A 19,395-nucleotide genomic window follows, 5' to 3' on the forward strand; every position below is an offset into this window, starting at 1 on the left:
GGAACATGAGACTTTTTCAGATAAATAAAGGCAAATATTGCAAACTACACAAAAGGCAGCCGCTAAAGCGTTTAAGTCTCAAAATAGAACAAACAAAACAGACTAAATTGTCAATTCCACTTAGAAACAAAATATTAATTCTAAAAATAAATCTTAGTAAATTGACTAACTTTTGTCAATATCAAATAAACTGAGAACTAAAAGGAAATTCTCAATCTCTCCTTGTTGTATAGCTGAGCTTTTCAAACAGTTTTAACAGTTACTTTAGTCTGACAAAAGCCGAATGACGAATTAGCGCTTCCAGTCAGAGACTGAGCATGCACCGGTTTATTGTATTTCCAGACTTGCTTTCAGCACAATTTACAGTGCGCGCTACTCTGTTTGACTTGAAATAGCCGAAATACCTTCACACTACGGAACTTCTATGGCTCTTCTGTTCGACAATCTCTCCGGCGTTGGAACCATCATCTGTTTTATCTTCGGTAACCTTTGGTTATGCTCTTGGTTGATTTTTCTCTAGTCGGCACACTCATTTCCTCCAATACCCGGGCGGCACAGCGGCTGGCTGCTTCCCAAAACAAATACACATGTGCGGCTTGGCACTTGTGCTGTACGTAACAAGTCACGTGACGTGACGCTGCAGCTGTGATTGGTTCGGCTCTGCACTACTTAATTTGGATTGGCTGTTCTTTTTTTTTTTTTAAGAGGACAAGAGCGGTGAGGCCTATCGCAATAGTTTAATTTTTCTATTGAGAAAAAGTTATTTCGCAATACATATCGTTATCGTTCTATCGCCCAGCTCTACCTCATAGGTTGAGAAGCTCAGTCCATTGTTAGTGAGACACAAACATACCCATAAAACTGAGCGATGCTATGGGTTTCAGTAGAATCAAATATCGACATAACGATATATAAACGTCTATCGTTTCATTTTACGCTATTGTTTGTTTTGTGGTGTCGCAAAATAAACTGTTTACGGCAATATTTTTTCATCATTTTGATGGTCACTGAAGTGGCTATATTAATTTCTTAAAGTTCTCTCTTTCTCTTATATTTAATATAACCACACTACAGACGGACAAGCACCTGTTTTTATGCGTTGTCGTTAGCAACAATGACGGTAAAACCATCGCGTGTCCGCTTGTTTATTTTCCATATAAACCTTTCACAATAAAGGTCAAGATCCTGTTGAGACTTTTCAAAATAAACTGAATCACGTGAAAGAGTATGCATGCTGTAACACTAGGTGAGAAACTCCAAACTGTACTTTATTTTGACTCATTCCCACATATACCATCCTGCCTCTGTAAATGGGCGACTACTAAATGTGTATTTATCCACAGAAGAAAATAGTCCCACACCACGTCGTGCTGCATCTCCATCTGCTCATGTTGGAGATGTGTTTTACAGGAAAGATAAAACTCAGGCACAGGCTAAAATGCACTGGAGGTTTTCTGTATTACTTGGAAAAAGCCTTACATCATTTAAATATGAAACATTTCTGAAAATGTTCCTATTTAGCATTATGCTTTAAGAAAGAAAAAACACACACACACACACACACACACACACACACACACACACACACACACACACACACACACACACACACACACACTACCCTCAATCCTAACCCTAGAAAGGTCACTGGCAGATGTTAAGAGGTTAAACAAAATAATGCAGGTTTGGGATTGTTCTTCTTTGGGTACAAGTGAAACACCCCAAAACAGGATTTTTCCATCTCAGTACCTGACTAAATGAGGAGTCCTTTTTTTGTAGTCTGTATCTGGTATGTGTATGCGATCCAAATCATTTCAGATTCTCACGGACAAAACTTTGGTTTTCCTTCATGCAAAGAGTCAGAGAGCAGAGCTTGTTAGTACTGCTCAGCTTAATTATGAGACACTTTATGTTAATGCTGTTTTCTGCTTTGAATCATGGATCCTTTGTTTAAAATATTTATATATGCGCCCACCACACACACACACACACACACACACACACACACACACACACGGTTTATTGTTTTAGTTGTTCAGCAGTGAGCTCCATCGAATGTTGTGATGGGAAAGTGAGGCAAGTTTGTTAGAAGCATGTGTGTGTTTGCAGAAGAAAGTGAAGAAATTACTCTCACTTTGCTTTAACCTTGTGTCTCACTACATTTGAATATGGATATTTTTCTTAATGAGCTTGCCATCCGTGTTTCCGTCGCTCTGTACGTTTCCCTCTGATCTTTTCGTTCACTGCCTCTCTTTCCCTCCCTCCACTCTCTGTCCTCTCACTCTCTTGCTCTCATTAAATCTACTACCATCCATGTCTGCATTTTCCAGGGCTGTTATTTGACGGAGATGGGTTTTTTTCTCACCTGTGACAGAGGATTTAATAACTTGATTTTCTAGATTTGTAGCAAAAACACACAGAAACAAGAGCACATTACTGTTCCTGCTGCCTAGTTTCTGTTGATATTAGATGAGACATCAACCGTGTTATGTGTATTGACATTGCATAGTTTGACCACCAGAGGGCAGTCTACAGTTTTTACATAACACGTGACAGCTAGCTAATCTGAGTAGAGTCTGGCTCATGGTGACTGTGGATGAATTTGGATGAATTAAATGAATTAAAATCTTTTCCTTTTCTTGCTTGCGCAAAATTCCTCTAGTGGCTGTTTGGGGACTTTGGGGGAACTTTGAGAACCCTTGCTCTATGGGCTTACGCAAGCTGGGATGTCATGTGATCAAAATCCTTTGACCCATAACTGTAAATCACAGATAAAAAAAAACATTTCAGGTTGGCTGTGGCCTTTGTGTATATACTGTATGTTCCTACTCCACGTGTTTTCTCAATGTTCTCTGGGTGATCTTGTCGTCCCTTCCTGCTCCCATATCAGCTGGGCTGAGCTCCATCCCCCCTGTGATCCTCTTCAGCAGCCATTCCCAAAGCCAAGAGTCCCGCGGCCACCTAAAAAAACAGAAAATCCCATTCGGCCCAGCCAATCTGAAATCTTCACTTTACTCAAAGTATAAGAGAAAGTGATGAATTTTCTTGAAATTTTTATTTAAGAAATGCAAACAACACAGGCTGTTAACTATAAATTGCTACTCTGTTGCTACCACCTACCACTGGCACACAAACTTTAATACAAGAGCAGTAGATTTAGGTCAGAGTAATGAGTAACATTAGAAACTAACCACCTCCTATCACCAGTTTTCATCTATTTTTTATACAAATACATTTATATAAATATGTAACCTTACATACTTAATTTCAAAGTTACTGTAGCCCACCAACAGTTCCTTCACGGCCCACCAGGGGGCATCGACCCACACTTTGGAAATGACTACTTTCAGAATAGAAGGCAAATAGCAGCATGGATGTAGGCTTGGATTTAGCATTTGGGATGAAAAAAACAATTTAAATACTGTTTTATACATTCTGCTGAAGTTTTATGCACCAGTTTAGACCCAACCTGTTTTTCTCTCAAGGAAAACATAATGTTTGGTACCAGCTGACAATTCAACATGACACAGTGAGGCTCTCTGTATCTCTGTCTTTACAATAACTACTCTTATCTTTTCTAAATCAAATCTAGCTGGATGTGTAGCTGTGGATCATATATTTGGTAACTGAACGGAAAAAAAAAATCACATTTTGTAAATATATCCAACCGTACGACTGGCCCCAAATGGGTGAGTTCACAGTGGCTACTTCCATCTTTTAAATACAGCCTGTGAGATGGAAATAATAGAAAAATAACAGACAAAGGTAAAATGTGTCAAAATGTGTGGAAAGGTAGAAGTTAAATGTTTGGGGGCAAAAATGAAAGAACTCACTGAACCCCCAACAAAGAATGATCTTGAGGATGGAGGAAAATGAGATGTAATAAGGATGAGCAAATGCCCCGATCACCTTCTGTGCATTTAATACTCGGAATACTTACTTCCAGCCAACATGGATTTATTAGACCTAATACCAATAGAAGCTATTTTGGACTGCAGCCATGCGTCATCAACAGTAACACCTCTGAAATAACAAATAAGATGCTGATAATCGTCATAAAAAGCTAAACGTAAATCCCTCTCGTGCTGAACCTGAACAGCAACATCTTATTCAGTTCGGGTTGAAGGCTTCCCCACGGACAACTGGTGTCATATTGATCAGATCGACAATACGCATAACCAACCACGCAGGCTCCATAAATCAAGTCCGTACTGGATACTGGTCTAAATCTATTAGCAGCTGACAGGAGCCGTGGGTTAGGACGGGCTCAGTGAGAGCCACGGATCAGGAAGTAAATCCTGCAGCGCTGCAGCAGCAGGTGACCTCTCTGTGCCCTTTGGCTGTTACTCCCAGGAAGTGTGTGTGTGTGTGTGTGTTTGAGCAGGTGCTAACATTTACAGAGGTAAAGCTTGTATTTCACCTACTGGGCCCTGACATCTCTGAAGGCTGTATTTAGAGGCAACGGTTTGTCTTGTTGCACCCAAAGGAGCAATGGCCAAATCTCAAGCAAACAACTAGTTGGTGGACTTTGATTACTCGGGCCTCAGCTGCTGGAACTTGTAGTTTTTTTTACCGCCTGAGCCGATGGGGGAGCATCCTGCACCGCTGAGCCCCGGTCTGTAAGTAGTGCTGCAGAAAATCGTGTTCTGTTGCGTTTAGCAGCTACAGTCGATGTTGTTCCTAAAGCATCTGAGGTAACGTTGCGCCAGGATGGAGAAGTTATGTTGTGACTGTTCACATGGGAACAGTCACACAGTACAAGTATCTTGTCTTCTGTTATCTGCTGATACAGATATCAGATGGGAGCAGGCCTGTCTGACAGACAGTGCTGTAACAGGGTTGGTGCTGTTATACGTAACCAGAACTGCCCAAAGTGTGATGGAGAGATAAGAATACATTTAAACTGAGAGCAATAAATCTAAAAACAATAACGGAGCATTAATATCTGGAGTGTCCTGTGTGTGATCCATTCCTCCGCCACAACCTCATCTCTGTATGCACTTTTGCTACCAGGCTGCCACAAAGGCATGGATTTCTGTTCGATGATTGTGATAAGGAGCAGTTTGTCTTTATGACAGTGCGATTAAACAGTTGGTGTTTCTTATATACTCCACTTCCCTGCTTCTCTTTTGTCCCTCCATTCTTTCACTTTTTCACTTTTCACTTTTCATCTCTTCATTTCCTCTTCCATCTTCCTCTGCTTTGCCTCTTCTTCTTCTTCCCTTTCACTTTCTCCTCTTCGCATTTCTTTTCCCCACTTCTGTTCTTCAGTCTCTCTTAGTTCTCCTCCCCCCACCATTCCACCTTGTTTCCTTTCCTCATTTCCCCTCCCTTTCTCCTGTCTTTTTAATCTTCATGTCCCCTTTTCCTTCTTTTGATTTCTTCATAGATCCTCTCTGTCTCTGTGACTTGTTGGTTTGTTTTCCTCTCCTCCCCTTTTTTCTTTTCTTGCCACCTCTTCTTTCGTTTCATCCTCATCTCTCCTCCCCTCGCTTTCCGCCCTCACTTCACCTCTTTGTTTTTCCCTTTCTTTCTCCCTACTGTATGTCCTCTCCTGTCGTCTTTCTTCTCATCCATCCTCCTTCCTTTCTTCTAATTTTACTACAACTTAATTTTTTGGGTCTTTTCTCCTTTTTCCCGGTTATTCCCCTTTTCTTCTATTCTTCTAATTATCTACTTTCTCTTCCTGTAAGGTCTCTTCCCACCTCTTCTTTGACGACTTGCTCCTTTCCTCTTTCTTTTCCCTCTCTAACACATCATAAATATTAATGTCACACCATCCCTAAGCTCACTGCCGTATTATTTCATTACTAGCAAAAAGCTGCTCTATGAGCACTTTTTTGCCAGGCCTGTGGCATTTAAGGGACACAGCACATGCACCGATTTCTTTGGTCAATAATTTAAGATTCCAGTTGTAAAACCTTAAATTGTACCCTACTCAGTTCACATCTAAATTTATCTGCAGGCTGATCATTAAACCACAGATTGTTGCATTTATAGTAATTTGCTTATATTTTAAATAAATATCTCTGTATAAATCTCTATATCTCTATTTTGTTTTCATGTCATTTAGCAGTACTTGTCACAGGGTTCACTCAGTCCTGATGGTCATCAAAAAATGTCTTGAGCTTTACCTCAATGAACTATTAAGCTGCTCTATATGTCCGTGATATTAAAGGACTTTATGTCTCATTCTTCATTCCATATTTAGCAGTGAGTTGAAAGAAATTCCCTCGCAGATACACATGTATGTGAGACTTCAGTATGGTTTGTCCACCCGTCGCTTGGCAAATTCAGTATCATGAGACCAAGACGAGGAAATGCTCAACCTGCTTCCTGTGGTGAAACAGTGAATGGACTAACAGTCAACCCGCTTTCATCTGCAGGTCATCACATACTGACGTTTGGTCAGGAGCACATGTGTGGATGTGCGGATTCACATTATGACCCGCTGGATGTTTTCTTCTGAAACATGCAGGGCAGGCAGAATTTTATAGGAGTTCTTTAATGTCTGAAATGGAAGGCGTGAAGTTTTTGGCAAAAGATGGTGTTGTCATGATGAGTCTAACCATGATCGCCAAAGAAACCTTCTGCAGATAGACAACATGTGCCATATTTGAACCTAAACTTTTTCATTTTAGTTTTTTTATTTAACGTCAAGTCAAAACAGAAAAAACTGGTCCCAGTCTGCCTTGAGGTGACTGTTGTTGTGATTTGGCGCTATATAAATAAAATTGAATTGAATTGAATAGATAGCACTGAAACACCTGCCTTCTGCCTGCCTCCCAACGTGCACTTTTTAAAGGTTTTTGTTCATAAACACATTGGTACAGGGGGGTATTGTGTGTTAAAAGATGACGAGAAGGGGCTCTGGACCATGGTTGTCCTACTTTTGTCTCCTTGTCTGTAAGTTTGCATTTGTTGCTGTTTTTTATATCGCGTGCTCTTCCAGGCTTTTAAAATTAAATCACAGTGTCTTTATATTATGATTGTAATAATAATAATAATAATGGATTGGATTTATATAGCGCTTTTCAAGGCACCCAAAGCGCTTTTACAATGCCACTATTCATTCACTCTCGCATTCACACACTGGTGGAGGCAGCTACAGTTGTAGCCACAGCTGCCCTGGGGCAGACTGACAGAAGCGAGGCTGCCATATCGCGCCATCGGCCCCTCTGGCCAACACCAGTTGGCCCCTCTGGCCAACTGGTGTTGCGTGCTCTTCCAGGCTTTTAAAATTAAATCACAGTGTCTTTATATTATGATTGTAGTCATTTAACTCAATGTAGTTTTTAATTATGTGTAATTTGGCTGGTCTTCTTCAGCTCTAATAAATGCCTGTAGCCTAGTACATGTTATCCCATATGGAAAAGATGTATATAAGTCTTATAAAGTTTGTATCTGTCTTGTGTGAAACTTGTATGAAAAGCATACAAGAGTGAAAACAGATATAAGATCCCTAGAAAAATTATATAAATGAAACTTGTATGTTTTGGATACTTACTAAAACAATATACGAAAGTGGCCACTTTCATGAGTAAGTCATATAAGCCTTCGCTATATGAAGTAGGCCATCTTATGCAAGCCTTTTATAAGTTTTTACTATTTCTTTTCCATATGGGAATGCCGAGTAGTGTTTGGAAGTGAAACATAAAGAAGTACATCCTCTGTCCTCACCTTATTCATCAGCTCTTCTCCTCTTTGGTCTGTTTCCCCTCTATTTGCTCTCTCCTCAATCTCCACAGTGTGAAATCCAATTAATCAGCATACTGTAATGCCTTTGATAAAACCAATACTCTTCCCCTCTCTTTCTCATATCGATTCGAAGAGTTTCTTGTGTTGGCAAAGCAGCCTGAAACAAAAGCACACACACAAAAAGAGTTGACTGCACCAAAACACAGAGAGTGTGGAGAGTGGCTGATATCGACTGAACTTAATGCAACAACTGTCTCCTTCATACTGTGGTTTCAGTTCATTTCTCCTCCCCTTTCTTTATTATTTATCCAGTAAAACAATCATTCTTTTGTAATTTCTTATTGTATCTTTCTGTCCTTTAACTTTTTGCGTTTGCAGTGATCCACAGTGTGTGGAATTACTGTGGAAGGCTTAAACCTAGTGGATCAAAGCAGTAGTATTCTGTGGATTTATGATTTTTCCATAACATTTGTTTTTGTTTTTGTTTTGTTTTTTTTACAGATGCAGCAGGATCTTTATTTCATTCTGTTTTTTTGCCACATTAAACATTACAGCGATCAGACATAACATTATGACCACTGACATGGGAAGTGAATAACACTGATTATGTCTTCATCATGCCACCTGTTAGTGGGTGGGATATATCAGGGATCAAGTGAGTATTTTATCCTCAAAGTTGATGTTAGAAGCAGGGAAAATGGGAAAGTGTGAGATTTTGAGTGAGTTTAACAAGGTTCAAACTGTGATGGCCAGATGACTGGGCCAGCTTTGGGCATCTCCAAATCTCCAGCTCTTGTGGGATGTTCCCAGTCTGCAGTGGTCAGAACAGGGGTGAACCATTAACAGGGTCATGAAAGCCAAGGCTCACTGATGCACATGGGGAGTGAAGGCCGGCTGTGAGGTCCGCTCCAACAGACGAGCTACTGTAGCTCAAATTATAGAAAAAGTTACGGCTGGTTCTGGTAGAAAGGTGTCAGAATACACAGAACATCACAGTTTGTTGTGCATGGGGCAGCAGAGTTGCAGACCAGTCAGGGTGGCCATGCTGACCCCTGTCCAAAAGCAATAACAATGTGCACATGAGACCTGGACAACAGAGCAATGGAAGAAAGTGATCAATCATTTTTTTTTCTTCACATGGATGGCTGGGTGCATTTGTGTCCCTGACCTGGGGAACACCTGGCAGCAGGATGCTCTTCTGCATGAGGACTAAACCAGCAGAGGCAGTGTTATACTTTGAGTATTAGCCAGTTAGATTAACCAGCCTCAAGTGGTTGTTAGAGAAACTACAGTTTAAGGCAGTGGTGTTGCTGCAAAGCAGTTCTTTTTTACTTAGGTTTATAAAACAAATCTTCTTGGTTAAGTTTATGAAAAGCTAACGGTTTAGATTAAAATATGCATGCTGGACTCTTTCTTGGTTTTTAATGTGGGTAGAACCGCAAACTTGTACTTTACCTCCCAGTCCACAGAGTGGGATGAGTGCACATTTAATAAATTAACCTTCATAATGACGCTGTGGATGCTAGCATTAAAAAAAGTTATACTCTTGTTCTAATTAGTAAATTGTAGCATTGGTGACACATAAATCCACAGCTCAAACCATTGCTGTGTTTAGCATTACAGAGACGCGCATTGTTGCTGAGGATGGTGAAATAGAAAGTAAAACATGTCCTCACAAACTAAAACGGTAAAGAGCTCGATTACGACACAGTAAGGAGTAAAATACGCTTGGACTGAAGTGAAAAAAACACCAGTGAAATTCAAGAGAGCTTGGGTGACATTTGACACATCCTTTCCTTCAAGTGTATTAGCACATTTCGTTTTTGAAATGTATCCTGAGATGGTAACTTATAACGTGGCCTCCTTTCAAAAATGCAGAAGTCTTCATGCTTCTGTTTGATTTTATTTTTGCAGAGGTATCCAGCAGCAGTTATCCAGCTACAGAGAGACTGTGATCCGACAGGCCACGGCAGCGGCAGGCTCGGCCGTTCACCGCGACGACGCGCCGACCTGTGGCATCTGCCACAAGACCAAGTTCGCAGATGGCTGTGGGAACCCGTGCTCGTACTGCCAGACCAAGTTCTGCGCTCGCTGTGGGGGGCGTGTGTCCCTGCGATCCAACACGGTGAGGGAAGGCTACACTTTCTCAGCACAAAAACACATATTTTTATCCTTGTGAAGTAGCACACAGCAATATAGCAAATATTAAACCTGCCCTCACAAAAGTGTGATGCAGTATCCTCCACACGTTTCAGTGTGAAGGGCAAAAAGAATAGAGGACAAAAGATAATACTTTGATCGTTATTAAAGGTTGAATTGAAACTCATTCTCCTAAACAGCAATATGCATCAGTTCCCGGACAGAGCTGCAGCTGTCTGGAAGAAATACAGCACTGTCACATTTGAAGAGTTTGGATATTAAAAAGTATCACAAGTATAATATCGAGTGATGTACACGCTCTTTAATTTTTATATCTTCAATATGCATTCTTTTCTGTATTGTAAAAAAGAACATGATCACAATCCTACAACCCAAACTGCTTTATACGTTAGTAAAATGAACAGTATACAGATACAATAATACAGAATTAAATAGGTTAATGTAAAAAACACAGTAATGTATATTAGGGCTGCCACGATTAGTCGACTAGTCACGATTACGTCGACTATCAAAATCGTCGACGACTGATTTAATAGTCGACGCGTCGTTTGAAGCTTTGTAAGATCCCAAAAGACACAGGAATAATAGCAGGATTTAAGAGTGTAATAACGGACTGAAACAGAAGATGGCAGCACTGCATGTACAAGGATGCCAGCTGCCCTTAAACCCCGAAGAAGAAGAAGCTGTGTCCCAGAATTCATAGCGCCCGGCTCAGTTTCCAACAATGGCGGCAGCTAGTTAGTTTTAATATTACTCTTATTATTCTTTCTGGGTCACAAAATAAACGTTTAACATATTTTCAGGCGAGAATGTAGCTGTGTAAACCTCAAATATCTGCTGAGTTTATCAAGACACCACATATTTTCAAAAGCGCTCCGACGTTTTCGGAGACGTCTGTTACCCGCTAGCTCGATAGCTAACTGGGGGCAAGGCTAACTAGAGCCGTGAGAACACCGGACTCCCGGCCGTCACGTAGATAACTTTAAAATGTTATTGTTTGGCTTTTTTTTTAGTATTTTATTTGTTCCTGAGTAAATCGGTTTGGCTGAGATTAAAGTTATAGTTTTTACACAGCTGAATAAACGTCAAACAGACAGCTGATCATCAGAAGTGTGAGATGCTCCAGAATTTACTCCGGTGTCCTGTTATATTTTAGATAGCAAGGAGTTTATTAAACTTCACCGAAACAATCTGCAAGTTTAATTAAAATTTAATAAACTACCATCTTGTCTTTATTTTTAGTTAGCACCTTAAACACTTAAAGCTGTAAGCTAATGATAGTTAGATAAGAGCAGATGCTGCTGGTGCAACCTACAGCTTGTAGGTTTTACGTCCAATGGGTGATGATCTGATTAGTCGACTAATCGCAAAAATAATCGGTGACTAGTCGACTATCAGAATAATCGTTTGTGGCAGCCCTAATATATATATAAACACAGAAGTATTTTCCTTTTATTAAATTTGTGTACACTATACTGAACTAAGAGATATGCAGAGTTTTATTCCTAGGCGTCCACTGACCCACTTTCGAGCCTTTTTTTCAGACATGGCAACGTTAGAACAGGAATATTTCAAAGATAAAAGCCTGACATTTTCACTGATCTTTCTCAACATCAAAATGAACCACAATCTGTCATTTGGGACAGATTCCCCAAAAGTATTGGCTACTAATAATATGAAAAAATAAAACTCCAGCAGTCCTGCAAAATCCCATATTTGAGCACACCTTAATACGAATATTGAAAAAGACAGTCAGTGACCATTTCTGATTGGCATATAGTTTAATGTAAAATAAAGCACGCGCAATACTTTTTAACATAAATTTCTTAGTTGCAAAAATGACTCCAGCATGAATCGACTTGTTGTATTTGCTGGATTGAGCAAGTACGACAAGTTGTGCCACTAAAGCAAAAATCAGCATGTCGTCTTGTTCAGCAGGAACAAAATACCGGAGATTCCAGATGGCGCTCTAATCACAAGTCAGAAAATAAGTTATTTAAATATGTGCATACATTTCATTAAAGACCTGGGTCACTAAAATCTCAAATCATCACATTTTTACAATAGTTTCTGCTCAGCCATCTCTGATTTGCATTAAAACTGAACGACCCAAAGTTTGGACATGTATAATGATTGCTAGGAAATTTGAGACGGTTGAGCAGCAGGAATGTTTGATTTTAGATGGACTGATGCTGTTTGTGCCCAACCTACGCATGTTCGCTTTCCTGCTGAGTTTATGCTGTTATCCTCAAGATTCAAGTCTTATTTGATGCAATATGTTTTTTTTTTCTAAATTATGGTAACGTTGTAAACACGAATAAGTAATTGAAATTAAATCTACACTCAGTATACTTCCTACAAGCAGCTGGTGATAAAAGCACGCACTGAACATCACATCAGGCCTCAGGTGTTGGAACTCAGATGGAGCTGATGAGCCGTGGGTCGTACTGTATGTGCTCTCGAAATGTACTGTATCTGAGCTCTGTGTGTGTTACCATGTATGTGTGTGTGTGAGAGACCTGGTAAAGGTTAATTGGGCATTAGACTGAGCAGTGGATGGGAGAGGGGGGTGTCTCTCACTCTGTCTCGCTCTGCCAGGGGTCCGGAGGTGCCCTATACACACACAGTGGGGTGTATGTGCGTGTGTGGTGATGCTGGGAGGCAAGTCTTCCTCTGAAATAAGTGACATCCCGTCTTACCCCCCAATCCCCACATCCCCTCCCCTGAATTGTCGCTGTGGCATTTAATGACCTCACACACGCAAACACACAAATGCTCAAAAGTACATCCTAATTAGTTAGTGGCTAACGTGGGGAGAGTTCAGCAGGGGGGTGGGGGGTGGGGCGTTACATTTAGTGGAAACTTTTTGAAAGGTACATTGACAGGTACGCACACATACACACAAGCAGACTCACAACACTGTTTATTAATGTTTGTTTGACTTTCTGTTTAATTATACTTTGTTAACTTTGCTCAGTGTGAACAGAAAACATGCGTTACGACTCAGGGAAGACATGAAATTACTCAAGAATACCGGCTTGAGTTTTACCACCACTGGACATTTACTCAAATAACTAAAGGAATACAATCATTTATACAGAAGCAAATCTTTTTCAGTTTCCTTAACGAGACAGTCAAACAGAAAAATTAGTAATATTCAGTTGTTCAGTGCCCATTAAGATACAAATCTGTGTCTTTCTAAATCTACATCTTTTGGAGACACAGAATTGATGATTATTTTTCATTCAGTGATTGCCAAAACTTTGGAGAACAATTAAAAAATACACATTTTGACAGCACACAGCTCAAGTTCACCAAAGATAGTCATCACCGAAACCTAGGACAGGGTTTTAAAATAAAGTTCTGCTTTAACTGTTATAGTTTCTGTTGCAGAATCGGAGCCTTGTGTCTTTTATCATGTCTCTTTCTCTAGAGCCAGATTCATTAGCGGATTAGCTTAGGTTTGTTTAAAGGTTGTAGATTGATCACACTTAGCCTAACGCTAATTTAAGTATATGCCTACCTCTAAAACTCAATATTAAACTAAGTGTTGGTTTAATCTGTACACAAACAGCACAGTTTTGATTTTAGATGGAGTCAGCTGTGACCAGAGATTGCTACTACTTGTTGCTAATGTTTGTGGACAGTCTGTAGTCTGTTAATCACTTGGGTTGCCTCAGTGGCTTAAAGATTCATTTTAGGTTGAGAAGAAGCTGTTACATTACTATATTGTTATTGTTACTATCTAGTGAACTCGAAATGAGCTGGTAGGTAGGCCTTTGGACAGAGTAAAGAGCTTTCCTATGGCAAGCTAAGCTGTCTGCTTTAGCTCTATATGCTTTTAAACAATGAAATAGATTATGTTCATATTTGTGAACTGAGGATAGAGCGGATAGATTTTTGTATTCTTCTTTCAGCTTGAAGTTGGTTTATAGTTTTGCTTTAACCTCATTTTCATAAATCAGAAACATTCCGTTTTAATTTAGGGAGGCTATAACCATGCACGAATCTTTTCATGTGCTGTTGTAGGCCAGCAACTGTTAGGTATTTGTGTTTGTGGTGGATGTAAATGAGGAATTTTAAAGGGCAATGCATTTTCATTCATCTTCAGTGATGGGAATATTATTGGAAACTGAAATATCTGCGTATGACAGTGTTTGTGACTTGCAGGCTTGCACAGTAGGATCATTGCCATGCTTTCAGATACCATTTTTTTGTTCACATTCTTTCTGTCTTTCTTTTCATTATACATGGATGGCTGACTGGGCTGCAGGAGGACAAAGTGGTGAGTGATGCATCTTTTCTTCTCTCTTTTCTGGAGCACATAACTCTGACCAAAACCTTTAAGAAAATACATGTACATAAAACAGACCCTGTCTTCTGTCTTCACGCGTCTATTAGTTCTATTGTGAAAATATTACCTTATAAATACAGCACAATTACAATTTAATTTATGGCATGATAACGAGACTAAAACAAAACACTCATCTGCTTTGATGATATTCTTGCAGTCAGATGCACGCTGCCACCTCAGAGGTAGATGATGCACACAGACCAATACACTGTATGGACAACTTTAGATTTGCAAATGAAAACATGTGGGAGGAAGTGGCAGCAGTCCTAGGCAAACATAGGGAGATTACAAGGCCCAGAAAAGAAACATACTCATCATCTTGACATTTAAGATGTGTAATATTGTCAGTGTGGGACAGAGCTTAGTTATTATACATCTTTTTAGAAAGGGATTTAGTAGTTAACTGGAAGCATCTTCACAAGTAGTTAACAAAATCCTAATTCTTGCAAGAAATGGATATTGTGTTTACGTATTAATAGCTGGTGTGTCTGTTGTTGTTTACCTATCCTTGGTCATCTCTCATTTGTTGATTGTGACATGTTTGCTTTGTAGCTAGCTTATGGTGTCTTTTTAAAGCAGGATTTGTCTTTTTTGGGAACACCTGTCAACATATTCAGCATATATTCACTAGCTATCTAGCTATAGTACTGATTTACAATAATTTCAGAAAGCAAAAACTGTATCTGATTTATGTTTGTCTGTTAACCCTTTGGTGTTGTCTCCTAAGCTGTCGGGCAACCACGTTTCTAAATCTAGCTTTAATTGCCCAGTTTTTGCAAATGTTGACCTGTTGGACACTAAAACTGACCCAAAGAACCCACAACTAACTTTTGTACATGCAAGCATATCAAAACGTGCAGCCTAGCTTAATTAACACCTTACTGGCTGTCATATGTGGCTTGTATGTTGGGATTACTGACCCACGAGTGTTTCGGTGCATTGGTCCCTACTGTAAACTTCCTCATTGTCATTAAGCCTGGTTGTTCAACATGATACTGCATGACAGGCGTACCTGGCAGAGATGCCTTTAACATCTTCCCCTACTTGTGTAGTTGTGTGTGGGTTTAGAATTTTTCTTGGCCTTGGCTGACTGTCCTTAGGGCAGCTGCCAAACCAGCACTTTGATCTTTATTGGCTGGGCTGGATTGCCACGAGTGTCCATCAGTGCTTTGGTGTGCTGTACATAGTGGTCCCACTCCCTGCTAAAGCTTGGTACGCGAGGCACTGGCTCTAAAGAGGAAAGTTTTGGCTGAATGGAGGCCTTATGTAGCCGGATACTAGACCAGGTTTGAATTACTCTTGACATGGATTCATTTAATTACTTTAATTTTGGCTGGCACAGTGAACCAAAAGTTACTCCCTGCTTTGTCCACTCCACTCAAATATAACACTCAAAGTTAAATTGAAGCACTGGCAAGTATAATTCTTGCTGTGAGTGATATAATGATATGTATTATGTAGTATACTATAAATGTTTTTAATAGTGTTTCTAAACAGGGTCATGTTTGGTCTATGAAGTCGCACACACTTGAATTTATTTCAGTTCACAGAAAACAATGACTGGTTAGCAATTCAAGATAATGACAAAAAATCTGAAAAAACTATAAGAGAGCAAAGGTGACAATTGGCAGTGCATATTATTATATAATGCATTTTGTACCGTTGTCATTGTTATTATTAATCTTTCATGCCATGGATGTAATACAGTTTTATATGAAATGCCCCCCCAGCAGGAGTGGCAGGCTCGTGAGGGCTCATGACGGCCGCTCTCAGGGGCAGAAGCAGTATTAGTTGTTGGCAAATCACATGATGAAGTGCTAGTTGTTGTCATGATGGTTTCCTGAAGATGTAGGTGGCAGAATGTTTCCTTGTCCTTACCCTTGTGGAATTTTGGTCAAACAGAAAATTGTTCATTCGATACCTTGGCTGATTGGGACCCACACCCATTTTCGCACCTTGGCTTGTGTGATTAGGCAGAGGATCAATAGGGGGTACATGACCCTCTTGGGGGACACTCCCATAGGGCTTAAAAATCTGGGACTCTCCACGATTTGACCTTAGAACTCAAGAAGCTGAAGAAGCTTCTCAGGTGAGAGGTGAAACGTCTTCAAGAAACTTAAAGAAGTCCAGACACTTTTCTTTCCAAGCTCCTTAGACTACAATGATCTGGATGACTGATGACCTTCCCAGTCCATCAGTTTAGTCAATCAGAACTACGCTATAGGGTGTAGTTTAGAATGAACTAGATCTTTCATGTTAGTTGAATTTTGCAGTTTCTTTGGACCAGGACGTGTCCTCACAATGACCTCACCAGCCCAGTGCAGTTCGTGGGAACACAAAGACCTCAATTACAGTTTAAGTGTCTGTGATTCCACGCATAAACCTCGTCTTCACACGGTGAGCATGAGGATCCATTTGGACATCTGCATGCTTGCCAATTTTTTGTGATTGTGCAAACTGAGCTGTAGAGATTTTACAATGCACCAACTGCGCATGCACCCCAGGCAGTGGACAAGTCAACAAGTATAACAGGCATGAATGCAAGTCTGCCATCTTAGATTTTAACTGGCATACATTTAAAAAGTTTTAATGTGTTTTTTTTTAAATACTTTCTCACTTTTTTAGTTTCTATAATTTATTTTTTTCACCATTATTTGGTATTCAGGTCTAGTAACAGGGTTTTCGTTAGTAAACACAACTCATTGTATTTCTGCATAGATTTTATCAGCCTTTCTAAAACAGTTTGACATTTTTCCATTGTTTAACTACAGCATTTGCTTATTTGCTGTTAAAATCATACCCAATTGATTTTGCAATCATTAAGCTAGCTAGCATACAACAATCTTTAACTTTTATGTTTTGCGCTCCTTCAAATTTGGAATTGCTAGGATGTTGAATATGGAGCTGTCAGGCAGAAGGAAAAGAGGAAGAACACAGAGACGTTCATGGGTGTAGTGAAGGAGGACGTTAGCGTGACAGAAGAAGATGCTAGGTATATGGTGTGATGAAGGCGCAGCCAACGGAAGGACATTTAAAATATAGAATATAATTTTTGTTTCCATAACCACTCAGCAATATGACCAGAATCTAATATTCTGACATAAGACATTTATCGTCTCAACAACGATATACATCACAAAATTTTACATTTTCTGAAAATTCTCTGAATCTCGGGCAACTTGATTTGCGTGAAGTCTTTTTTTTTTTTTAGCTGGTCGTGTACCTGAAGTCAAGTGTTTTGACCGATGCATGAAACTATACATTTTTAGACATTTTCTTTGTGGGTATTTATTACATGGTGTGCTCCGGGGAAAAGCCCGCTCTAATGTTTGAATCTAGGGTCTATTTTTTAGCACCTCTTTTTTGCTTCTCATCCGTGCACACTCTGCTTACTCTTTCACGTGATTCAGTTTATTTTGAAAACTCTCAACAGGATCTTCAGCTTTATTGTGAAAGGTTTATGTGTAAATAAGCGGACAGTGGAGCACGCAATGGTTTTACCTTCGTTGTTGCTAATGACAACGCATAAAAACAGGCACTTGTCCTTCCGTAGTGTGGCTATATTAAAAATAAGAGAAAGAGAGAACTTTAAGAAATTAACACTACAGTGACCATCAAATTGATAAAAAATATTTCCGTAAACAGTTTATTTTGCGACACCACGGAACAAATGATAGCGTAAAATGAAATGATAGACGTTTTCATATCGTCATCCGATATATATCGTTATATTGAACAGCCCTATCACTCAGGATGTTTTTGTATCATTTTTTCTTTACAACTCTTAATTCTCCTCTCGTAACAGCTTTAACACCACTTTGCCATTTTTGTATTACATTGGCTACAATCATGTTTGAACTGGCAGCGCTTACCGCACAAAGTTGTTGGTGTTTCATAACAGCAACCAAAAATACTAATGCTTTTAAAAATGAACACTTTCAATAAGTCATTGTTAAAAAAAAGAACACTTTTTTCATTAAACAGTCCAAAGTAATATAAAGCAGGAAACTGAAAAAAACACTAATAGTCACTATATTTTTCCCTGTCATTCTCACATGTGTCTGCTTAATTCGTTGTGTTATGAAGTGTGGTAGATGGATGGATACAACGATAAATAAAGTTTTAATAGGCACAGGGATGTGAAGCGTGTGGTGCACGCAGGCTAGCGTGTTGTGCTAATGATATTCAGTGCTCATTATCTGCAGTGATACCTGTGCTCTAGTGGAGAGATGAGTGCGTGTTGTTGTACTGAAGCCAAGTGTTTCTCACAGAGAGGGCCATTTTTGAAGTCTTGATTCTTCCTCTCATGGGGAACTACAGAAGAGCTGTTTGTGTTACTTCACTGTCACACATGCACAAATACACAAACACCTCTTTTCCCTCTCTTCGCTTTCATTGTAATGTCCAGGGCTGTATTTCTGTTGGGGGGGTGGGTTTTATGTGACTGTAACTCAGCTCGGTGCTGGTAGATTGCTGTTTTTAGACCAGTTCTCATTCAGAATTACTGGCAGGGATGTTTACAGACTATAGATGCTGTTAATTTTTAGAAATACAAAACTTTCAGAACTCTAAAGGCAAATCGAGAGAATGCAGACATTACATCTTCCTTTTTCCTAATAATACATTTAGGAGTTAAATTATTATGAATTATTATGAAGTTAATGACCATTAACATTAATTGTTTCTGATTGCTTAAGGTTAGGGTCAGCTGCTTTAGTATTACTGAAATATACAACAGGTGCAACAATGAGACAACCCCCAATCTCCCTCCTCGTCATTTCTGACTGTTTTTCATTAGTTTTGTATTTGGCTAGGGATCATGATACCTGGACCTACAGAGGCTGAAGAGGTAGTTCAGCTCCTCCAGGATGGCATATCAATACGTACCATTGCCATAAGGTTTGCTGTGTCTCACAGCACAGTCTCAAGAATGTGGTGAAGATTCTACTCTCGGAGAGCTGGACAGGGCTGCGGAAACCCATCATCAGGACCGGTATCTGCTCCTTTATGCAAGGAGGAACAGAATGCACACTGCCAGCGCTACAACATGACCTCCAGCAGGCCTCCACCTGCGCCCTGTGGGTCTGGAGAACTCATGGAGAATGTTATACTGTCTATAACTTCAGTATGGTCACTTTGGTAGTGGGTCAGTGATGTTCTGGGCAGTCATATCTATTAAGGTA

At 39.8% G+C, this 19,395-nt stretch overlaps 1 protein-coding gene across 15 annotated transcripts in view; it reads left to right on the forward strand.

Annotated features, from left to right (window-relative positions):
• Positions 1-19,395, forward strand: part of rims1a (regulating synaptic membrane exocytosis 1a) — a 120,287-nt gene that overhangs the window by 25,010 nt on the left and 75,882 nt on the right. For all 15 annotated transcript variants that reach the window (XM_085297648.1, XM_085297653.1, XM_085297657.1 and 12 more), the window contains exons 3-4: positions 9,613-9,823; positions 14,132-14,143. In XM_085297648.1, coding sequence (XP_085153774.1) covers positions 9,613-9,823; positions 14,132-14,143 — 223 coding nt within the window. The remainder of the gene's footprint in view (positions 1-9,612; positions 9,824-14,131; positions 14,144-19,395) is intronic.

The sequence above is a fragment of the Mchenga conophoros genome, linkage group LG13, assembly GCF_057382185.1.
Source record: "Mchenga conophoros isolate Kocher_MC1m ecotype Shallow Benthic linkage group LG13, M_conophoros_male_GT1.1, whole genome shotgun sequence".
Classification (NCBI taxonomy): domain Eukaryota; kingdom Metazoa; phylum Chordata; class Actinopteri; order Cichliformes; family Cichlidae; genus Mchenga; species Mchenga conophoros.